The sequence below is a fragment of the Dasypus novemcinctus genome, chromosome 21 (assembly GCF_030445035.2).
Source record: "Dasypus novemcinctus isolate mDasNov1 chromosome 21, mDasNov1.1.hap2, whole genome shotgun sequence".
NCBI classification, from domain to species: Eukaryota; Metazoa; Chordata; class Mammalia; order Cingulata; family Dasypodidae; genus Dasypus; species Dasypus novemcinctus.
Window position 1 is genome coordinate 64,550,515 of NC_080693.1, and position 22,393 is coordinate 64,572,907.

Below are 22,393 nucleotides of genomic sequence, written 5' to 3' on the forward strand. Positions count from 1 at the left end.
TGCCTACAGAAAACTAACTGCATTGTAAGACCCTTCTTGGTCCAGAATTTTGAGGTCAATACCTCTGAGAAAAGGTATTTTCCCTCCTCTATATCCAAAATCAACCTCTACTGATTGCAACTTATGGTTATTTTACAAATATATAGGGTAGAACATCTTCAAAATAAGAAAGAGGCCATTTGAATTTGTGTTTCGTTATACAAGTAATAGATGATTATATTCTCAATGTATACAAGTGAAATAACAGGTATAGTAGAAATTCTTCTCAGCTCTTAATCCCCCACCCCTGAAATACTGTTACTCTGAGTTTGGTTTGTGTCTTTCCAGACCTTCTTTCATGCATTTGCCTACATACATATTTACAATAGGTTCATTATGCAGTCTTTTCTTTTCCCTGTATAAACTGTACCATCCTGCAACTTGTTTCTTTCACTTCCTGATGTCTTAGATTTCTTTCCTTTCCAGGATAGAGAGAGTTACCCCATTCATTTAAATTCCTGCATAGTATTCCATAGTATCGATGTATCACAGTTCATTTAATGATTACTGTATTGACGGATTACGTGCATTGCTGCAATGAACATCCTTTACGTACTTCTTTGTGAACATGGGCAGGTGTTTCTGGAGAATAGGTACCCAGAAATGAAATTGTTGGGTGAAGACTAGGTAAATATAAAAATTTAGTTGCTCTCCAATAAAACGTCCCAACACACACTCCAATCATCAGGACATGGCAGCATTCATTTCCCCACTCTTCACCACTTTATGGTCTCCATCCTTTTCCTGACCTGATGGGTTAATAAAAGTCATGCCATCTGAATCAGTATTCTCATAATTATGAGTTTAAATATCTTTAAATGTATATTTTACTTTCATCTTTATTGCCATAACATAACACAACATAACATTTCCTGTTTTAGGCACATTCAAATATACAATTCAGTGGTGTTGATTATATTCATAATGTTGTGCTATACTATCGCCACCATCCATTACCAAAACTTCTCCATTATCCCATATAGAACCTCTGTACCCATTAAGCATGAAGTCCCTGTTCTCTACTTCCATGCCTACCACTTGTACCCTGAAATCTACTTCTATCACTATGAATTCGCATGCTATAGTTATTTCATGTCAGTGAGATCATACAATATTTGTCCTTTTGTGTCTGGCTTATTTCACTCAGCATGATGCCTTCAAGGTTCATTCTTGGTGTAGCATGTATCAGAACATCCTTTGTTTTTCAGCTGCATGACATTCCATTGTATGCTGATAACACATTTTGTTTAGCCATTCATTCATTGATGAACACTTGGACTGCTTTAAACTTTAGGCTCTTGTGATTAATGCAGCTATGACCATCAGTGTACGGATTCTTTCCAAGTCCCTGCTTTCAATACTTTGGGGTATATACCTAGAAATGGGATTGCCAGGTCATATGGAAATTTTGTACTTAATTTTCTGAGAAACCGCCAAACTGTTTTCCACAGAGACAGCACTATTTTACATTCCCACCAACAATGCTCAAGCATTCCTTTTTCTCTTCATCTCTGCCAAAACTTGTTGTTTTCCATTTTCAAAAAAATAATAGGCATACAAGTGGGTGTGAAGTGGTACCTTGTGATTTGGATTTGCATTTCCCTAATGGATAATGATGCTGAGAGTCTTTTCATGTACTTTTAACCACCTGTATATCTTCTTTTGAGAAATGTCTATTCAAGTCCTTGGTCCTTTTTTTAAAATTGGGTTATTTGTCTTTTTCTTATTGCGTTGTAAAAGGTTTTTTCATATATGCTGGATAGTAACCCCTTATCAGATATATAATTTCCAAATATTTTCTCCCTTTCTGGAAGTTGTCTTTTCACTTGTCCTTTGATGCACCAAAGTTTATAAGTTTCATGAATTCCAATTTATTTATTTTTTCTTTTGTTGCTCATGCTTTCAGTGTAAAGTCTAAGAATCCATTACCCAACACAAAGTCCTCAAGATATTCCTCTGTTTCTTCTAGGACTTTCATGGTTTTAGTTCTTATATGTAGGTCTTTGATATATTTTGAGTTAATTTTTGGATATGGTGTAAAGGTCCACTTTCATTCTTTTGCAAGTGGATCTCCAGTGATCCCAGAACCTTTTGCTGAAGAGACCATTCTTTCCCCATTGAGTGAACTTGGCATCCTTGTCAAAAATGCATGAGTCACCATGAGTAGAAAGGCAACCAATTTGACAGCAAATAGCTGAGATCCCTCCTTAATATGGGAAAGGAGGAGGAGGAAAGGCCTTAAAAAGGTCTACCCTGGGGCCCCACGTTGTGTGTTTCTTGCCTGGAGCATGCCTGCACCCATGTCTTGTGTGTGTACCTTCCCTTTCTCTCATTTTTCAATTAAAAAACACCAATGACTCATAGATGTGAGGGTTTATTTCTGAACTCTCAGTTCTTTTCCAATGGTCTATATGCCTCTCTTTATGCCAGTACCACACTGTTTTGATTACTGTAGCTTTGTATTAAGTTCTGCTATCAGGAAGTATGGGTACTCCAACTTTGTTCTTCTTTTTGAAAGTAGCAACCTTTGGCTTCATTGAGCCTTTCTGTTATTTGTCTACTCTTTATTTCATTTCTCTCCATTCAGATGTTCACGATTTACTTCCTTCTGCTTGGTTTGGGTTTCGTTTGCCTTCTTTTCCAGCATTCACAGCTATAAATTTCCCTCTGACTACTGCCTTTTTTGCAATCCATAAGTTTGGGTATGTTTGTTTTCCTTTTCACTTGTCTCTAGAGATTTCCTAATTGCCCTGGTGATTTCTTTTTTGACCTCTTGGTCAAGAGTATATTAATTTCTGCATATTTGTGAATTTTCCTATTCCCTCTCTGTAATTGATCTCTAGCTTTATTCCATTGTGGTTGGAGTAGATACGCTGTATGATTTCAATATTTTGATTTATTAAGACTTGTTTTGTGACCTAACAAATGATCTATCCTAGAGAAGGATCCATATGCTCTCGAGAAGAACGTGTATTCTGCTGTTGTTCCCTGAAGAGTTCTATGTGTATGTGTCTGTTAGAGCTCATTGGTTTATAGTATCACTCAAGTCTTCTATTTATTTCCTTATTGATCTTCTCTCTAGATGTTCTATCCATTATCGAAAGTGGTGTATTCAGTTCTCCTACTATTAATGTGGAACCTTCTAATTCTCCTTTCAAAACTATCAATATTGCATCATGTATTTTGGGTCTCTGCTGTTAGGTGCATATATGTTTGAAATTGTTATATCTTCATTATGAATTGATCCTTTTATTAATATATAGTGTCTTTCTTTGTCTCTTTTAACTTAAAGTCTATTTTGCCTAGTATTAGTATAGACACACTAGCTCTCTTTTAGTTACTGTTACATGGATTTTTTTTTTTTGCCATCCTTTCACTTTTCAACTCTCATTTGTCTTTGAATTTAAGGCATGTCTCTTATGAACAGCATATACTGGGGTCCAGCTTTTTTTATACCCATTCTTCCAGTCTCTGCCTTTTAGCTGGAGAATTTGACTCATTCGTATTTAAAGTAACTACAGAGAATGCAGGTCTTTCTTCTGTCATTTTTCTATTTTCATTTTTCTAAGTCTCATACATTTTTGTCCCTCAAGTCTTCCATTACTGCCTATTTTTGTATTTAATTGTTCTTTTGTAGTGACACATTTAGAGTCCCTTATTTCCTTTTGGATATATTTTTCAGATGTTTTTTGTGGTTGCTGTGGGCTTAAATTTAACATTTTAATCTATAAAATCTCATTTATGGAATACCAACTTTGATAGCATACACAAACTATGTTCTTGTGTCTCTCTGTCCCCCGTCTTTGTGTTGTTCTTGTCTTTATAAAGTATGTGACAAAGGTATAGATGCATCATTACTTTTTATGCATTTATATTTTAGAACCTGGAAGAAGTGAAAAGTTGAGTTACAAATCAAAAATAGTATTAGCATTTATAATTACCCCTATATTTACTTTTATATTTACTTTTACCAGAGATCTTTATTTATTTATTTTTTTTCAAATTTTAAGGTCAGTTTATTAAGTTCAGTGTTGAAAGTTATCAGAAGAGTATTCTCCTGAAAATCATTTTTTCTTAAAATAAAAGAAAAGAAATCAAAACTCTCTCAGCAGATGCTGTGGCAGTCAAGCATCTCTGCAGATAGGGACAGTTTATCAGTCAGTCGAGTCACTCTCTGGGTTGGCAGGATTAGAGTCTGGGTCATTTTCATCATCCTCCAGCTCCAAATCATCCATTTCCTGGAATAAAGATTCATCTACCTCCATGTTGTTTCCAGCATCCTCCAAGAATAGATATGGGACATGTCAAGATTATGACAGATGTTTCAGATACCTGCTTCCCACTTAATTAATTTCTTCCTGCTTGTTCTTCTTTTATTCATTTCTTTTTTTAAATTATTTAAAAATTCCCCCCTTTTTTAAAAATTAAAAAAAAGTTTTTATTATTTATTTCTCTCCCCTTCCCCCCCCCCATTGTCTGCTCTCTTTGTCCTTTCATTGTGTATTCTTCTGTGTCTGCTTGCATTCTTATCAGATGGCACTGGGAATCTGTGTCTCTTTTTGTTGGGTTATCTTGCTGTATCAGCTCTCTGTGTGTGTGGCACTACTCCTGGTCAGGCTGTGCTTTTTTCACATTGGGTGGCTCTCCTTGCATGGTGCACTCCTTGCATGTGGTGCTCCCCAGCACGGGGGACACCCCTGCATGGCACAGCACTCCTTGCATGTGGCAGCACTGCATGTGGGCCAGCTCATCACACAGGTCAGGAGGCCCTGGGTACAGAACCCTGGACCTCCTATATAGTAGGTGGATGATCTATCAGTTGAGACACATCCACTTCCCTCATTCATTTCTTTTTAATCTCTAAGAGCTCTGCATCATACTTGACCTTCCAACTTAAGAAATTCTCAATTGTGATAGGAGTGCCAAGAAATAATTGCTTTTCAGCTTCTTCTGCTTCTTTTTCTTTTTGTTTCTTTTCTTCTCTTCTAGTTTTTACTTGACCTACTATTTCATTTAATTTTTCTTGCACAGTAGACACTAAAGTAAATATCTTACCATATTAAGATTTTCTTCTCCCCATAATGCTAATAATTTTAAAACATCTGTGACATCATTATTGTCTAGATTTTCCTGGGAGAATATTTCGTAAAGGAGAGCTTAACCTGGGTGTTTTTCACTATATGTAAACTTCAGTGTAGTCTGGACAGTTAAGACACAATAGTTTGATGTGCATAACTTAAAATGTCAAGTATAGAGAAATCAACATATCTGGTGAATCAGTCCTTAATTTACAATGTGTCATTTAATAATAGCATCGTTTTCTCCAGCCTTGGATGTCACAGTAATGATAAAGCTGGGTGGAATTTCTGATAATACTGTGAAGGGGTCGGGGTAGATGGACTCCAGAGCTTCCAGCTCATTGCACTGCTTCTTGCCATAATCTGTCATCATGACCCTCACCTCAGCCCATGGATTGCCCACACTGCGAGACGGCGCCGTACAGCCAAGACAGCAGCTGCGCCAGGAGCAGACCGCCACCCAGGAGGCTCTTTATTTCTTTTTGCAGCCTCTGTTTAGTGTTTAGTGTTCTTGACTTTCAACCTGAGGAACTCCCATTAGCATTGATTGTAAGGCAAGTCTAGTGGTCATGACCTGTTTCAACTTTAGTTTATCTGGGAATGTCTTGATCTCTCCCTCATTTTTTTTAAGGAGGTACTGGGAATTGAACCCAGGGCCTCATATATGGGAAGCAGGTGCTCAACCATTGAGGTACACCCACTCCCTCTCCTTCATTTTTGAAAGACATTTTCTCCACATATAGAATTCCTGATTGGCAACTATTTTCTTTCAGCATTTTGAATGTCATTCCACTGCCTTCTTGCTTTTAAGAAGAGATGAGAAATTGTCACTTAATCTTATTGAGGCTTCCTTGTACTAATGTATTTCCTCTCTCTGCAGGATATTCTCTTTTTCTTTGGCATTTGATAATGTGTCTGGATGTGGATCTCTTTGAGTTTATCCTGTTGGGAGTTTGTGGAGCTTCTGGGATGTGTATATTCATTCCTTTAGTTAAGCTGGGGAAGTTTTCAGCCATTACTTCTTTGAATATTCTTTCTGCCCCTTTCTCTCTTGCTTCCCCTTCTGGGCCTTCCATAGTGTATTTATTGGTATGCTTGGTAGTGCCCCATGAATCTCTTAGGCTCTGTTCACTTTTCTTCATTCTTTTTGCTGCTGCTTCTTCAGACTAAGTCACTTAAATTGTCTTATCTTCAAGTTCACTGATTCTTTCTTCCTACAGCTCCAATCTGCTGTTGAGCCCCTCTGGGAATTTTTTATATCAATTAGTGGCTCTTCAGCTCTAGATTTGTTTGGTTCCTTTTTTATCATTTCTATCTCTTTATTGAAATTCTCTGTTGTGTCATGTATCTTTTTCCATATATGCTTTAGTTCCTTGTGTTTTAACTCTTTAAGCATATTTAAGACCACCTTTTTTGGAAGTGGCTGTGGCTCAATCAGTTGGGCTCCCATCTACCATATGGGAGGCCCTGGGTTTGCCTCCCACAGCCTCCTTGTGAAGGCAAAGCTGGCCCATGTGCCTCAGAGAGCTGATGGTCCCTGTGCCATGGAGAGCTGATACAGCAAGATAACACAACAAAAAGGGAGACAAGCAGACACAGAAAAATGGGCAGCGAATGGACACAGAGAAAAAAAAACAAAAACAAGCCACAAAGGAAGGGAAATAAACAAAGAAACAAACAAACTTTTCTTTAAAAGAAAAAGACCACTTTTTAAAAGTCAGTCTCTGGTATGTCCAAAGTCTAGTCTTCTTCACTGATGGTTTCTGATGTTTTATCTTGTCCTTTGGATGAGCCATCATTCTTATTTCTTTATATGCATTTCAACCTCTTTTTGCACAATGTACATTTTAATATTTTAATGTGTTACCTCTAGAATTTAATCCCTGAGGTGTCTGTTCCTTGTGTTTGTATCCAGTTAGTGATACGACAGATTTTCTTGAATGCCAGGATCTAACAAGCATGAACAAACCAAAATACCTTTCAAGTCTTTGCAGATTGGCTCTTTGCTGGCTGGTTCTCCTTCAGAGCTTAGTCCTTCTAAAGGTGAACCTAAAGAACAAAGCAAGGCAAAAGCTTAGGGCCCTCTATGGTTTTTTCTGAGCATGTGTCTTGTCCTGGGTATGCACTCTTGGCCTTAGGAGTTCCCCCATTTACACAGATCTCAATTCCCCATTTTCTCCTTATGAAGTAGTCAATCATCCTGATTCTTGGCACTCTATTGTATGCTGTAAGACTGGTAATCCTTTGCACCAAAATGCTGCGATTTTATCATTTCTTACACTGATTATGCTGCCTGCAAGCTGCTTCAGTGTGTAGGACAAGTTCTGGGAAGGCAAGCCGGAGATGAGTGTCCTGGTTCAGTCCTTAGGCTGCCACCGGATATATTGATACAAACATACATGCACCCCAGTATATTGCATAAGGATTACACAGCTTCCTTTGACACCAGGACCAGAACCTGCACTGAGCGCACAGGGTGGCTCCACACAGTGCTGGGGAGGGAGCGTGAGGGAAGAGCTAATGATCATGCCTTGAGGTTTTCCCACTGTTCCTAAGTTGCCTTTTTCTTGATTCAGTACTTGCCCAATTACTGCAACTCTTTAACTGATTTTCAGAGTTCTGAGAAAGATGGTTCTACCTGTTTTTGCTAGTTGTCTGAAGACTCTGTGGGGGTATGGAACTCTAGAGTGTCTCTCTCTCTCTCATCTTGGGGACATCAGTCCTTCACCTTTAAATGTTTATTGACCATTTATATTTCTTCTATGAATTGTCCTTTGCCCATTTTACTGTTCAATTGTTTATCATTTTCTTATTGATTTCTAGGTCTGTTTGAACATACAGGTGATTTTGGAAACATACATACATTCAAGATAATTAACAAGCATTTTTCATGATAATTTGTGTATCATACCATTAGTTCAACTTGAATAGATAAGTCACAAATGATTTTTGAATTAAAAATAAAATACCTAGGGAGCTGATGTAACTCAGTTATGGAGCACCGGCTTCCCACATATAAGGTCAATCCCCGGCCCAGTACTTAAAAAAAAAAAAAAACCCAATAGCCATAGGAATCTAAGAGGATTTGTGACATCATTAAAATAGATACACTGTTAGTTTGATATACTAGTGATAAGGGAAGAAATGGTAGAACCTGACTGTTTATTTGGAAATTCTTAAAAACTACATATATTTTCTATTTCTCACTGAGAATATCCAGTTTGGAGATTTTATTTCCCCAACTTGTAATAAAAATTCAAATCATTTGGCACAAGAAGTAGGTAACATTAATTTCCTCTGGGAAATGAAGAAGGGGTAGACTGAGAGACAGGGATGTGAAGGAAATTTTCAACTATCAGCTATGCACCTTTTGAATTTTGAATTATATGAATATATATTACTTATATTTTAAAAATAAATTTAAAATTATTTTTTACAAATTATGTAGTTGGAAGTTTATACACTGTAACATGAGTTTGATAAAGGTTTGCAGATTTCTGTCAACTTGAGATTTATACTTTTGAAGGCAGAGGTTCTTAACTTAGGGTCCATGGCTTCCTGGGGCAGGCTTTCTTAACTATTTTTTTGCCTTATAACTCTTTGGTAATCTGCAGAAGCCTGTAGCTCTCTTCTTGGAATACTGTTTTTAAATGCATAGGATAAAATACATAGGAAAGCAAAGAAACCAATTAGATTGAAATACAGTTTCAAAATATTTTAAAAAATAAATTAGTAAAATGGTAATAGATATAGTTCTTATAACACATTAAATAACAATAGATACTGGTGGGTAAAATGACTTATACTTTCAAATTAGTGGTGAGAACCAGTGATAAAAATTTTGAGATCTGCAACATATATAAGGTGATATGAAAATATCTGTGATTTCTAATGGTGACAAAATAAACTATATGCTAATCTACTGTATTGCCTACATTCGTAATGGAAGAAAATGTTAAATTTTTGTTAGAGGTTTGTGAAAATAGAGATGTAATTTTTTTTTCCCCATCAAAGTTGACTCCCTGAATTCTACCCATTCTATTCATCGACCTCTGCCCTAAAGGGCTGATCCACAAATGGAAGTTACATGCACATTTTTTTTTTCATTTATTCATGAAAGTACATTTTCTGGGAAAAGGGTCCATAGCTTTTATGAAATTCTTACAGGGTTCTTATATCATAAAAGAGTGAGTCGCAAATGTAGGGGAGAAGAAAGACATTTTGTTTCCTGCAAAGCTGTACTTATTCTCATGAGTGTTAGTAAATGATGATTTTTAAAATAAAAGTTAGTGTAGCTGACACTTCACTCATTCAACATTTATGGCACATCTGTTCTGGGTGCTGAGGATCCAGGCCCAGGTTCAAACCGAATATCCCCACTCTCTAGGAGTTTACAAATATATATAATAGACAAATAAGTATATAAATACAAAAGATAGATGATATAATGTCCAGGACTGATCATCGCTATGGAGAGTTAGAAAGCAGGTGAAGGAGGATAAATCAATTTGGAAATAGCCATATATAGTTAAGTACAAAAACGAAACCCTGAGCCCTCTTAATTTCCTAAAACTTACAGAGGTGGGAAGAAGGATAATTGGGTTAAGAATGAATATTTTTGGCGGCGGACTTGGCCCAGTGGTTAGGGCGACCATCTACCACATGGGAGGTCTGCTGTTCAAACCCCGGTCCTCCTTGACCCGTGTGGAGCTGGCCCATGCACAGTGCTGATGCGCGCAAGGAGTGCCCTGCCACGCAGGGGTGTCCCTGCATAGGGGAGCTCCACGTGCAAGGAGTGCGCCCCATAAGGAGAGCTTCCCAGTGCGAAGGAAAGTTCAACCTGTCCAGGAATGGCACCACACACACGGAGAGCTGACACAACAAGATGACACAACAAAAAGGGACACAGATTCCCGTGCCACTGACAACAACAGAAGCAGACAAAGAACAACACACAGCAAATAGACACAGAAAACAGACAACTGGAGCGGGGGGAGAGAAGGGAAGGAAGAAAAAAAAGTGAATATTTTGAAATTCAGAGGATTTCCTTGGTGAAAGGAAACCTGGTCAGATGTTAAACATGGCAGTTTCTTAAATTTTTTTTCTTTGTTTTTCTTATTTCCCCCCAAACCCCCTTCCATTGTCTGCTCTCAGTGTCCATTCACTGTGTGTTCTACTGTGTCTGTTGTATTCTCATTAGGTGGCTCCGGGAACCCATCCTCAGACCTTCAGGAGTGGGAGAGAGGTGACTATTCTCTTGCTCCACCTCAGCTCCCTAGTTCGCTGTGTCTCATAGTGTCCCTTCTCTGTCTCTTTTTTGTTGCTTCATCTTGCTGCATCAGCTCTCCATGTGGGTGGCACCACTCCTAGACAGTCTGCTCTCCTGCGCAGGGCTGCACTCCTTGTGTGGGGGGCCGCTCCTTGCACAGGGGGCATCCCTGTGCAGGGTAACACTCCTTGCACGTGGCAGCACTCCATGTGGGCCAGCTCACCCCACGTGCCAGGAGGCCCTGGGTATCGAACCCTGGATCTCCTATATGGTAGGCAGAAGCTCTATCCATTGAGCCATATCCACTTCCTTGCTTCTTAAATTTTAATTCAAGCCTGGTTTTGATAATTTTATACTTTGAGAACATTTTATACTTGGGTTTAATTGATTCCTTATTGTTTTTAAATTTTTGCTTAAATCAAAAAAGGAATATTTGGAGTTCAACAGATTGTGGTACTTCATTCCAGTTGGTTCCTTATTTGAAGCTCCTTTTTGGGGATATTTTGGTGTCTGACGCACTTTTCAGTCTAAATGTTCTTTCTAGGTATAATTTCATAACATTATTTTTTAAAATTTTATTAACCTGTCATTCAAACAACTTCACACAAACACACACACAAACCCCATTAATTTAAAATACAGCTGGAGAGGGTGGGGAAAATGGGAATCCCCTATATTTTTTATGTAACAGTTACATAATCTAAAGTTTCTTTAAAAGTTAAAAAAATAAAAAATACATTAATAATGAGATGGTTAGGCTATTGTTTCAACTTGGTCATGTAATTGTGCCCAGTTGTTTGGTCAAGCAAGCACTGGGCTAAGTGTAATACAAGGGCATTTATGGACTTTAGTCACCATTGACTTGACTCAGTGATAAATCATAGATAGCTGGTTATAATTACATCAGTCAGGGACTGCCATCAGCAATGAGTGATGCTTAACCCAATCAGTCGAATGCCTTAAAAAGGGAAGTGATTCCAGCATTGAGAGAATTTCCCAGCTCATCCTTGGACAGCCAACATCTCCCAGAACTCGTCAAGAACCTTCCCTGGGCTTTCATTGCGGCCCCTGGCTGCAGCCTGCCTGCGGAACCTGGACTTGTGCATGCCCACGGCTGTGTGAGAGACTCTTATAGAGTCGCATACTATTGACAGATACCCCTTGTTGATTCTGTTTCCCTAGAGAACCTTGACTAATACAATTGATTATTTTAATTAAATACATTCTCTTTAGTTTTTTCCATGTCCCAACATGCTATTCAAATTCTTTAACCAAACATTCTGAAATGAGCACCAGACGACCAGAGAAGACACTGGCCGTAAACAGCTAAGGATCAACTCTGCTCTTCTCTGCCCTTATTGACTCCTTGTCAGTGTTAATAGTTTGTAAACTTAGTAGTAGTATAAACAAGTTTCATTTTTTGTCTTAATTTTTTTCATTTTACTGTCATATCCTGTGACCTTTTGTGTGTCACCTCTTTTAGTTTGTTTCCTGTCTGCTAAAACAAATACCATGCAAGGGGTTGACTTAAACAAGGGGAATTTATTGGCTCACAGTTTTGAGGCTAAGAGAAGTCACAAATCGAAGCATCGTCAAAGCCGTGCTTTCTCCCAGAGGACTGTGGTATTCTGAGGCTGGCTGCCAGTCATCCTTGGCCCTTGGCTTTTCTCTCACAGGGCAATGCACATGTTGGCTTCTTTGGGTTCTGTTGGCTTCTGGCTTCTCCCTGTGCCTTTTTATTTGTCTCAATTTCATTCTGCTTATAAAGGACTCCAGTAATAGGATTCAGACCCATCCTGATTCAGTTGGTGACACCTTAACCGAAGTAACATCATCAGAGTTCCCATTTACAATTAGTTCATACCTTTAGAAATGGATTAAGATGAAGCATATGTTTTTCTGGGGTATAGAGCTCCAAGCCACCACATCATCTATAGTGTCCACTTACAGCTTTTGTCATGTGATGTAGAGGGTTGGAGTTTTTTTCCAAATTTTACAGTTATGAAGATTACTATAAACATCATTGGTCATACTTTTTCCTTTCTGCATCATTTCCATGAAAATATGAGACCATTAACTCCTTGAGGTGAGAAGGTGAATCAATCCCAGCATCGCCGGGTGACCGATCCCCTTGCACACATGTTCTGACCATCACTACTATTCCTTCTAATGTAGTGACTTTCAAACTGAGGTCAGGGTCTCTGATGCATCCTCAGGACCCCAAGAGTTTTTTTTAATGAGAATTTCAAATCTTCCATTTTTATTTTAACAATAATTGTTAAATGTATGTACCCACATTCTGGATGAGCTGAGCCATGTTATAAGAGAATGCCCTTGATTTCAGTGGCATAGTTTCCAGGTAGTAAAATTTCAATTATCATAAACTATGAGAAAAGAATTGAGATGAGATTAATGTAAATATGTTGCCAACAGACACGGTGAAGGAAGCCAGAATGTTTCAAATATCAAAGGATACAGAACTTGATGCAAATAGTTTCACAAAACAACATAGCATGTTCTCAGATCCTAGATAACTTTTACTGGTCCTGCCAGCAAGGAAAGCACAACAGAGATCTACCTGTAACATCCTGTAGGGTTTCTTCTATACTCCTGGCTCTCTGCCACTCCCTTGGCTCACTGTTTAGGAGATGCTGGCTATGTGACTGCCTGGTCGTCAGGTTCAGGAAACGCTCCCAGCCTATCCATGGCCTTTACTTTGATACTCGGTGAAGCAGAGGACATAACATTCCTCTGCAGACCCTGGCATCAGGCTAATCTAGGGACCATTCCTGTTCCCTTCTGCTGCATTCTGCAGAAATCATTGGCTGGATCTGACAGTTTTCTAGCTTATTCTTTACCTGGCCTTTCTGCTGCTCATATGGTGAGACTTCTGTTTCAATGATAATACTTTCCATTTGTGTCATCTTTAGTTGATTATTTTTAATGGGTGTAATATCTACTCACATTCCTCTAAGGATATTAATTCTGCTTATTCTAAAGTCCTCTTGTGCTTTCTCTGTTAACTCTAATTCCTTGTCTGTTATAAACTCTTGTTTGAGTGTCTCATCTGCCCATAATGGACTAGGCTTTCCCAAGTTGTTTGGTCACTCCTGAGTGTACTTCCTCTTTGTAGTTGATATTCTGCTGCTTCTGTTTTCCAGCTCTAGAAGTGAGGGGAAATGAGCTGCTGGGGCTTGTAATCCAGCTGGCTTTCCCCTGAGAATCTTCCCTTTTGGAAGAGGGATGTAGAGTTGATGTGCCATCTACTGCTCTTCTTACAGTACCCCAACCAATCACCCTGTAGGTGGCCCCAGGTCATTTCTGGTAGGGAGCCTTTGTGAAGCTACTCCCATGCCCTGCAGAGCTGAGGCTGGGATTTTTAAATTATATCTTTTCTGTCACTCTTGAAGATTTGGTGGATTTTTTGGGCGTAGAGACTTTGGGATGTTTTTAATCTGCCAATTTGAAATAGCACAAATTCTTAGGAAAACTTTGTATCCCTATTATATCCTAAAGAGACTTGAGGCAAATGTGTACTAGGATGGAAGTACAAGAATGCCCATAGCAACAAAACTAGAAATATTTCAGTATCCAACCGTAGATTGAGTAAATAAATGGGTGTAGTCATACAGTGACTATTATAAAGCATCACTGTCCCGTAGAAATATAATGTAAGGCCATATGTGGAACCTTAAATTTTCTAATAGTCACTTAAAAACTCAAGGTAAAATGCAACTGGTGAAGTAAATGTTAATAATATATTTTATTTAACCCTTATATCCAAAATATTATCATTTCAACATGTAATCAATATAAATATTATTAATGAGATAGTCTACGTTCTTTTGGGGGGGGGCAGGGGTTAAACCTGGTACTTGGTATGTGGGAAGCCAGAGCTCAACCACTGAGCCACATTTGCTCCCCTGAGTTGGTTTTTCGCATTTTTTTTTAAGATTTATTTATTTCTCTTCCCTTCCTGTGTTGTCTGCTCTCTGTCCATTCACTGTGTGTTCTTCTGCCTCTGCTTGGATTATCTGGCAGCACTGGGAAACTTTGTCTCTTTTTTCTTGTTGTTGCATCATCTTGCTGATGACACCTCTCCCTGTGTGCAGTGCCACTCCTGGGCAGGCTGAGCTTTTATCATTCGCAGTGGCTCTCCTTGTGGGGCACACTCCTTGCATGAGGGCACCCCTATGCAGGGGCATCCCTACATGGCAGGGCACTCCATGCGTACCACAGCACTGCACATGGGCCAGTTTATACATGGGCCAGGAGGCCCTGGGGATCGAACCCTGGACCCTCCATATGGTAGATGGACACTCTATCAGTTGACCCACATCTGCTTCGCTTGTTTTGTTTTTTGGTGAGTTCGGCCAGTACTTTATTAAGGTAGAGAGGGAAGAGAAATGAGAGAAAATAACAGATCATGGGTCCCAGGTAGAGAAGAAGGCTGAAAAGTGATAAAGCATGCTGGTTTACAGATTATAATTCCCCGTTATAGATTATAAATGCCCAGGTTTTACTTGCATGGCAACCATGGCAGGGTAAAAACAACGAGAGCAGAGCACAGAAGGCAAGAACAGGGGCCCAAGGACAAGAGGGCTTTTCTTTTGTTTTGCTTGTTGTTTGTTTTTGTTTTTGCAGGAGGCATCAGAGACCAAACCCAGGACCCTCCCATCTGGGAGGTGGGCACTCAACCATTTGTGCTACTTCCGGTCCCTCTACATTCTTTTTTTTTTTTTAAGATTTATTTATTATTTATTTAATTTCCCCCCCTCCCCTGGTTGTCTGTTCTTGGTGTCTATTTGCTGCGTCTTGTTTCTTTGTCCGCTTCTGTGTCATCAGCGGCACGGGAAGTGTGGGTGGTGCCATTCCTGGGCAGGCTGCTCTTTCTTTTCACGCTGGGCGGCTCTCCTCACTGGCGCACTCCTTGCGCGTGGGGCTCCCCCATGGGGGGACACCCTTGCGTGGCATGGCACTCCTTGTGCGCATTAGCACTCCGCATGGGCAAGCTCCACACGGGTCAAGGAGGCCCGGGGTTTGAACTGCGGACCTCCCATGTGGTAGACAGACGCCCTAACCACTGGGCCAAAGTCCGTTTCCCTCTACGTTCTTTATTACATTGTTTTCAAAGTATCCATAATATTACCATTACTCTGTGTAATCAATATAAAAATATTAATGATAGAGTTTACATTCTTTTTTCCATGTTGTCTTTGAAATCATCATTTGTTTGCTAAATTTTCATCATAAAACTTCTGTATTTATTGACATTTCTTAAAATTTATAGTTGAAAAAGTAGCATTGCATATCCAAGTTATTCCAAACCTACTCAGAGGTTTTCCAATAACTGAATTATCAGTGTTTTAATTTAAATTTTAAAATAATTAAAATAAATAAGATTAAAAGTTCCATTCCTTAGCTACACTAAGCACTCAATAGCCACATGTGTCTAGTGCTTACCTTATTGGACATTCAGCATTAAGGCACTGAAGTGAACCAACCTCAGCTATACTTGCAGCAACATTATTTTACAAACATTTTGTTGAGAGAAAATAATACGTTCCATTGCAAGTCAATGTACTCAACATTATTGAGATAGAAAATAATGCATATAATACAATTCCATTTATTTAAAGTTCAAAAGGCAGAACTAAACTCTGTTGTTTATTATTGACACTTAATAGGTAAAACTATATTTTAAAAACAAGGAAATAAAAAATCAGGATTGTGATTACTTCCAGGGGTCAGAGAAAGGGTTGTGACTAGAAAGGGGCACCCTGGGAGCACTGTAATTATTAAACCTAACATTTATGTTATATGCAGTCTATGCACATCTTAGTTCTCAAAAAAAGTTTTAATGGGGAAAAAAGTCAGATGGCTTCGCTTGCAGCCCTAACATAGCTCCACATTGGACTTCTACGATGAGGTGTGAGGAAAGAAAGGAGGAAATGGCAGTTCTGCAGATCTTGGTGCCACCCAGAGTTGCGTTCTAACAGGGGTTTGTAATGTAGAGTGCTAGGCATTAACTACAGGATTTGGCGGGAAGCGCAGGTGGAGTAAGTGTGTTTTTCACAGGTGGAGGGAGGAGCACCGAGGGGGACCCAAAGGAGGGCATGAGAAGAAAGGGTTGAATAAAAACAGAGCAGAGATCGCATCCCTAAATTAAATAAGAACTAGGATATTTAGGTGGCAACATTACCCAGGTTTCCCCCGTATATGGGAGTTAGTGCTGTGCAGCAAATAGTTATAGTTTGCATTTTAATCCAGAAATAAAACCTTTTCATTTTCCAGAATTCTCAGTGACAATAATTTGAGCGAATTACATAAGGATTCATTTGAAGGCCTGCTATCCCTCCAATATTTGTAAGTTAGTTAGTTAATCATACATTATCCATATAATGAATAAGGGGTGTGAATTCGATAATCTCTAAAATTTCTTCCAGCAATAAAATCCTACAGTTCTGTAAATCTATAGGGTCCCAGCCCATCTCTAGCATTCAATACCTCCTTTGCATTTCAATTTTCAATTTTAATTATATAGACAGGATACAAATAGAAGGAAATTTCAGTTGTAGAGGGAAATTGGTAAGGAGATCTGAGCAATTATAGACACCCATATGAACCTTCATTTATAAGTCCATATAACATGTTTATATTCCGTCTATGGCCCACAGAGCAAATCTGGTACATGGTCTATCTTTATAAAGTCTGTAAGCTAAGAATGGTTTTTATATTTTTAAAGAGTTATAAAAGAAAAAAGAAAAGTAAGAAAAGAGACCATATATGGCCTGCAAAGCCTACCATATTTACTATCTGGTTTTTATAGAAAATGTTTGAAAAAGTTGGTTTAGTAGAATGAGAGGAATTAAAGTTAACCTCAGATTTTGCTTAAACGACAAGAAAATACAGAACACATACTTAATTTGAATGCCATTAACCCAGAATTTTTGATAGTTTAATCTGAATTAAATCAACATTTAAATATTAAATATTTACTTAAGCAGATGAATTATGTAAACAATGTTATCAAGAGCATATTTAGTTACCAAGAGAAAAGTCTGGTGTTAAGGATTTCAATGCAGGAATTGTTATACTGTATAACAAACTGATGTTTAAAATGACAGTTAAATGGTATAGCTAGAAATGTTTCACTAAGTAAGCCTATCAGAAATGCTCCTAACTGCTAATTACAAAATAAAAATCTCTATAGCCCCATTGCTAAGGAGGGAACACCTGCCTAGCAATTTATATCTATTCAGAGGTAAGGAGAGACGATGAGCTTTGCTATAAAAGTGTGATTTTTATCTTTGTGCAGTCCAGAACTTATTAAACTAATCCTTATTAAACAATTCATGATACTCTTAAGCAAATAAATTCCTTTGCAAATTTGGAAGGCTAAGGGAAGGCGGTGTGAAGAACTGCCCAGGACACTGAAGAGAGTCCTCTGAGTCGGCAAGCCTTTCGGGCTTAGGGGACTCCACGGTCGCGCTGGTCTTCTTGGGCACCTCCAGCATCTGGGCAAGTGAGACAACTGCTCAATGTAGCGCGGCTTTCATTGCTTCTACTTTGTAAGCTAATTCTTTCACATTGGCATATTTATTCTCATTCATTAGAAAAAGCCAACCAATGAAAATGGTTTTAAAAATCATGCTGCATTATGCCCCAGTGTTGGAGGTAAAAGACGAGTAAGACAGGGTTCCCACCCTTCTAGGAAATCACGGTCTCGCAGGGGATACAAACACCTAAGTCAACAGGCCCTAATGAAGAACAAGCAGAGGTGCAGACGATGGCGCCATGAAGTCATAAAACTACATTCCTAAAAGAAAAGTCATTGTCCTTGTACTTACTCCCCAGCTACTTACTCATTTCATGAATATATGAGTTTGCTTTATGTCCATGTGTTAGTTTTAAACATGGCAGGCAATGCAAATGAGCAAAACCTAGTCCATGCTTTCAAGGAGTTCATAATCTAGAATTTAATGAGACTACAAAAGTTCATCTAATCAATTCCCTTACTCTCAGGAAAGATCTATCAAGTTCTATAGCTGTATATTTTATTTATTAAGATCAGAAGATGAAACTTCAGGAGAGGTGGGGAGAGTATTAAGAGCCCTAGAAGGATCAGGTAACAATTGCTAAGGTTTAGAGTTTAGACAAATACTACTGATTCCATATTATCCCTCTAAACTCCAACATTTGTTCTTACTAATTAGATATCTAATAGCTAATTGAGGCAATATTTTCCTTTTACTTTTCCTAGAGATTTATCCTGCAATAAAATACAGTCTATTGAAAGACACACATTTGAGCCACTACCCTTTTTGCAGTTTGTGTAAGTTACAAATATAACTTCATTATATTTGGAATTTTTATAAAAATTGATTATGAATCTCTTTGCTATTCATTTTGAAATGTGATTAAAATTTGTAGTGAAAAGCTACTAAAATTATGTAGCAAATCCTTTTAATCTCTGGCAAAGATTGGCATTATTACAAAGATCGGAGTGAATCATTCTAGAGCAGTGGTTCTCAGCCTGAACAATTTTGCACCTAAGGGACATTTGGCAATGTCTGGAGACATTTTTGATTGTTACACTTGTGAGGGTACTACTGGCCCTCTATTGGACAGAGGCCAGACATCCTTCTACACATCCTGCAATGCATAGTAGAACCGGTACAACAAAGAATTCTCCAGCCCAAAATGTCAATAGTGCCAAGATTGGGAAATAAATAAAGAGAAATACTTACTACAAGTGTTTATTGAGCATTTACAGTTTTGTACCTAAAGTACCATATGTGCAAATCAGAATGTATAAATCATAAGTAAATATCTTACACAGCAATATTATGGAGGTAGTCTTGAGGTTATCTTGTATCATATAAAAATTAGAATCACTGCCAAAGGATGAATATTCTGAAAAGAATGTATTTTTGTCTTTTGTTCCTGTCTTTTTTTTTTTTTTTTTTTGTAGAAATCTTGGTTGCAATTTACTCACAGAACTCAGCTTTGGAACATTTCAGGCCTGGCATGGAACGCAGTTTTTACACAAGTTGTAAGTGAAGTAGAAGATGGATACATGTAAAAAGATGGTTTACGTATAAAAACATAGTATCATTAGCTGGGTGTAAGTAAGCCCAATACAAACACTCTGAAAAGTATGTCTTAAGATCCTTTTTATTTTTTTCCAAACTGAGGAAACTAAGGTACAAAAAGGCCAGAAGACTCATCTGATTCATGCCTTCCTTTCCCTGGTATTGATCTTTGCCATGGGCAATAAAAGTCACCAAGCAAGTAGCACTCAAATTAACATTGCCATGGGAATCCCAATGATGACATTCAGATGTGTGAATGTCCTCGAAATTCCACTTTTTACTTTAACCTTGATTCTGGCTCACATGCAAAATTTCTAACTGCATAAATATATGTGATATATAACTGCAAAGAACAAAGCTTGGCACAAAGTCCTCCAGGAGGAAAAGATCAGGGTTCTCCTTGGCCATCAACTTCTTTCAGATGGTAAAACAAAGCAAATTCCTCAAAACTTGCAACAGAGCACTTCTCTCCCTAATCACCCAGAACATTTTTTCAAAAAGTATATACCTTTGTAGTTATGAATTATCTGTAGACAATAGGAATCTTTGATGCATGGAGAAAGATGGTGCTTATGTTCAGCTATGGTGTGAAAACTTTCGTAAAGAAAGTATTTTGCTTTGGCCTTTTCCAAGTACTTTCTTTCCTGACTCCTCTTCAAACCAGATGTGTGGGTTGTATACCCTTTCAGCTTCAAAGTTCTTTGATTTTTCTGTCACACAAGTAAATCATAATGGCCATATTCAATTTAAAAGGGGGTTTTAAACTAAAGGTGAAAATCCTCTTCCTCTAAACGTGACTTTGGAAAAAACTGTCTACCTGTCTTGTGGTTCAGAAACCCAGCTTTCCAGCTTCACACAGTTCCTTTCAGCTTAGATGGAGGTGCCCAGGGTGCATCTGCCGCTGCCTTCCCCTCACTTCTTTAATTTGCTGGTGTCTGACTTGGGGAAAGACAACTTGAGGGTCCATTTATCTTTTGCCAGCACACCAGAGAGCAGGATCATTAGGTTCCCCCCACCAAGAAGCTTTAGTAGCTTCAGTACAGATGCCTTAAACTCACCAACCTTTACCAACTATTTTATAGCACTGAGAATCCCTCAAAGAATCCAAGTTTCGGGAAACGGACTTTGGCCCAGTGGTTAGGGCGTCCGTCTACCATATGGGAGGTCTGCGGTTCAAACCCCCGGCCTCCTTGACCTGTGTGGAGCTGGCCATGCGCAGTGCTGACGCACGCAAGGAGTGCCGTGCCACGCATGGGTGTCCCCCGCGTAGGGGAGCCCCACGCACAAGGAGTGCGCCCATGAGGAGAGCCGCCCAGCATGAAAAGAAAGAGCAGCCTGCCCAGGAATGGCGCCACCCACACTTCCTTTGCCGCCGACGACAACAGAAGCGGACAAAGAAACAAGACGCAGCAAATAGACACCAAGAACAGACAACCAGGGGAGGGGGGGGAATTAAATAAATAAATAAATCTTTAAAAAAAAAAAAAAAAAGAATCCAAGTTTCATTATAGTTGTATGGGCAGCACAAGAAAAAAAAAGCATGGAATCACAATTGATAAAATTTAATGAATTCATTCAAAAATATTCACCAAGCACTGTGCCCAATGTGTGCCAGGCACTGTACTAAGTATTGGGGCTACAAAGAGGAATAGGACAAAGACTTTATCCCCAAGAAACTTTCAGGTTGGAGGGAGGAGATGGATGTTGATGGGAAACCATAGGAGAGCCCTGCTAGGATCCATGCGGCAGGGAAACAGAGTAGGGGATGACAAAGGAGGGAATGGGCGGGGGGTTAGTAAAGATTCATGCAAGAGTGGCCATCTTGGGTTTCTGTGTTCATCTTAAGCAACAGAAAGAGGCATTTGCTAAATATAATGAGAGAATTAGAATAGCTGGTACAGGAAATAAATTAACACTCGTGTCATGTGATTTGAACCAAGCTATAGCCCTAAAACTAATTCATAGCTACTTTCAAAAGATTGCAATAATGGTCCCAATACACCATGTGTATGTTGGGGCTCCTTTGTTTTTGGTCAAATTTTTCTAACGGACAAAACTAATTTGCTTCAGGAAATGTTTTCCGTAGGTGAGACATGAGTCTTACTGTATCACTTTCCAAAGGCAGTTGCCAAGAGAAGATGGTTCCGCTTGAGTTGTCATTTTATGACCTATATGACACAGTACTGGGGTATTTATAAGTTAAAACAATATATGCCCTGCATTTAAAAAATTGGTAAAAAGATCCCAGCTGAGGTGGATTTATCATGAACTGAATGACATTTAAGCTGCAGGGCCCCTCACTTGCATAGGCCCCTTCCAAGGTCCTAGGAGGTGACCCTAGCAATTGTTGTTTTCATAATTCTGCACTTTTTATTAGAAAGGATTTCACAGAATTAGATAAACTGCAGACCCCTTAAAAGCCAGATTCACCCCTGGGTGCCAGGTAATTATAACCCAGTAAATCTCTTAAATGAAGCCTAGATGTTATTTACAAACACCGATGGAATAAATTAGAAGTGTGGTTAAGAGTCATTCTTTTTTTTTTTTAAGATTTATTTTTATTTATTTATCTCTCCTTCCCCCCCTACCCCCCAGTTGTCTGCTCTCTGTGTCCATCTGCTGTGTGTTCTTCTGTGTCTGCTTCTATGCTTGTCAGTGGCACCAGGAATCTGTGCCTCTTTTTTTTTTTTTAATTGACTTTGTAATAATATTACATTAAAAAATATATATATATATGAGGGCCCATTCCACCCCACCACCCCCTCCCTACCTCTCCCCCCCCCAGCAACACTCATTCCCATCATCATGACACATCCATTGCATTTGGTAAGTACATCTTTGGGCACCTCTGCACCTCATGGTCAATGGTCCACATCATGGCCCATACTCTCCCCCATTCCATCCAGTGGGCC

The 22,393-nt window shown here is 38.8% G+C and overlaps 1 protein-coding gene and 1 long non-coding RNA gene across 3 annotated transcripts in view; both read left to right on the forward strand.

Moving 5' to 3' along the window:
* The window catches only part of LOC131275064 (uncharacterized), a 360,126-nt gene that overhangs the window by 100,192 nt on the left and 237,541 nt on the right, over window positions 1-22,393 (forward strand). The window lies entirely within an intron of this gene.
* LOC131275136 (leucine-rich repeat-containing protein 37B-like) overlaps window positions 1-22,393 on the forward strand; it is a 78,416-nt gene that overhangs the window by 25,054 nt on the left and 30,969 nt on the right. The window contains exons 5-7 of the mRNA XM_071210874.1: window positions 16,681-16,752; window positions 18,650-18,721; window positions 19,361-19,441. Coding sequence (XP_071066975.1) covers window positions 16,681-16,752; window positions 18,650-18,721; window positions 19,361-19,441 — 225 coding nt within the window. The remainder of the gene's footprint in view (window positions 1-16,680; window positions 16,753-18,649; window positions 18,722-19,360; window positions 19,442-22,393) is intronic.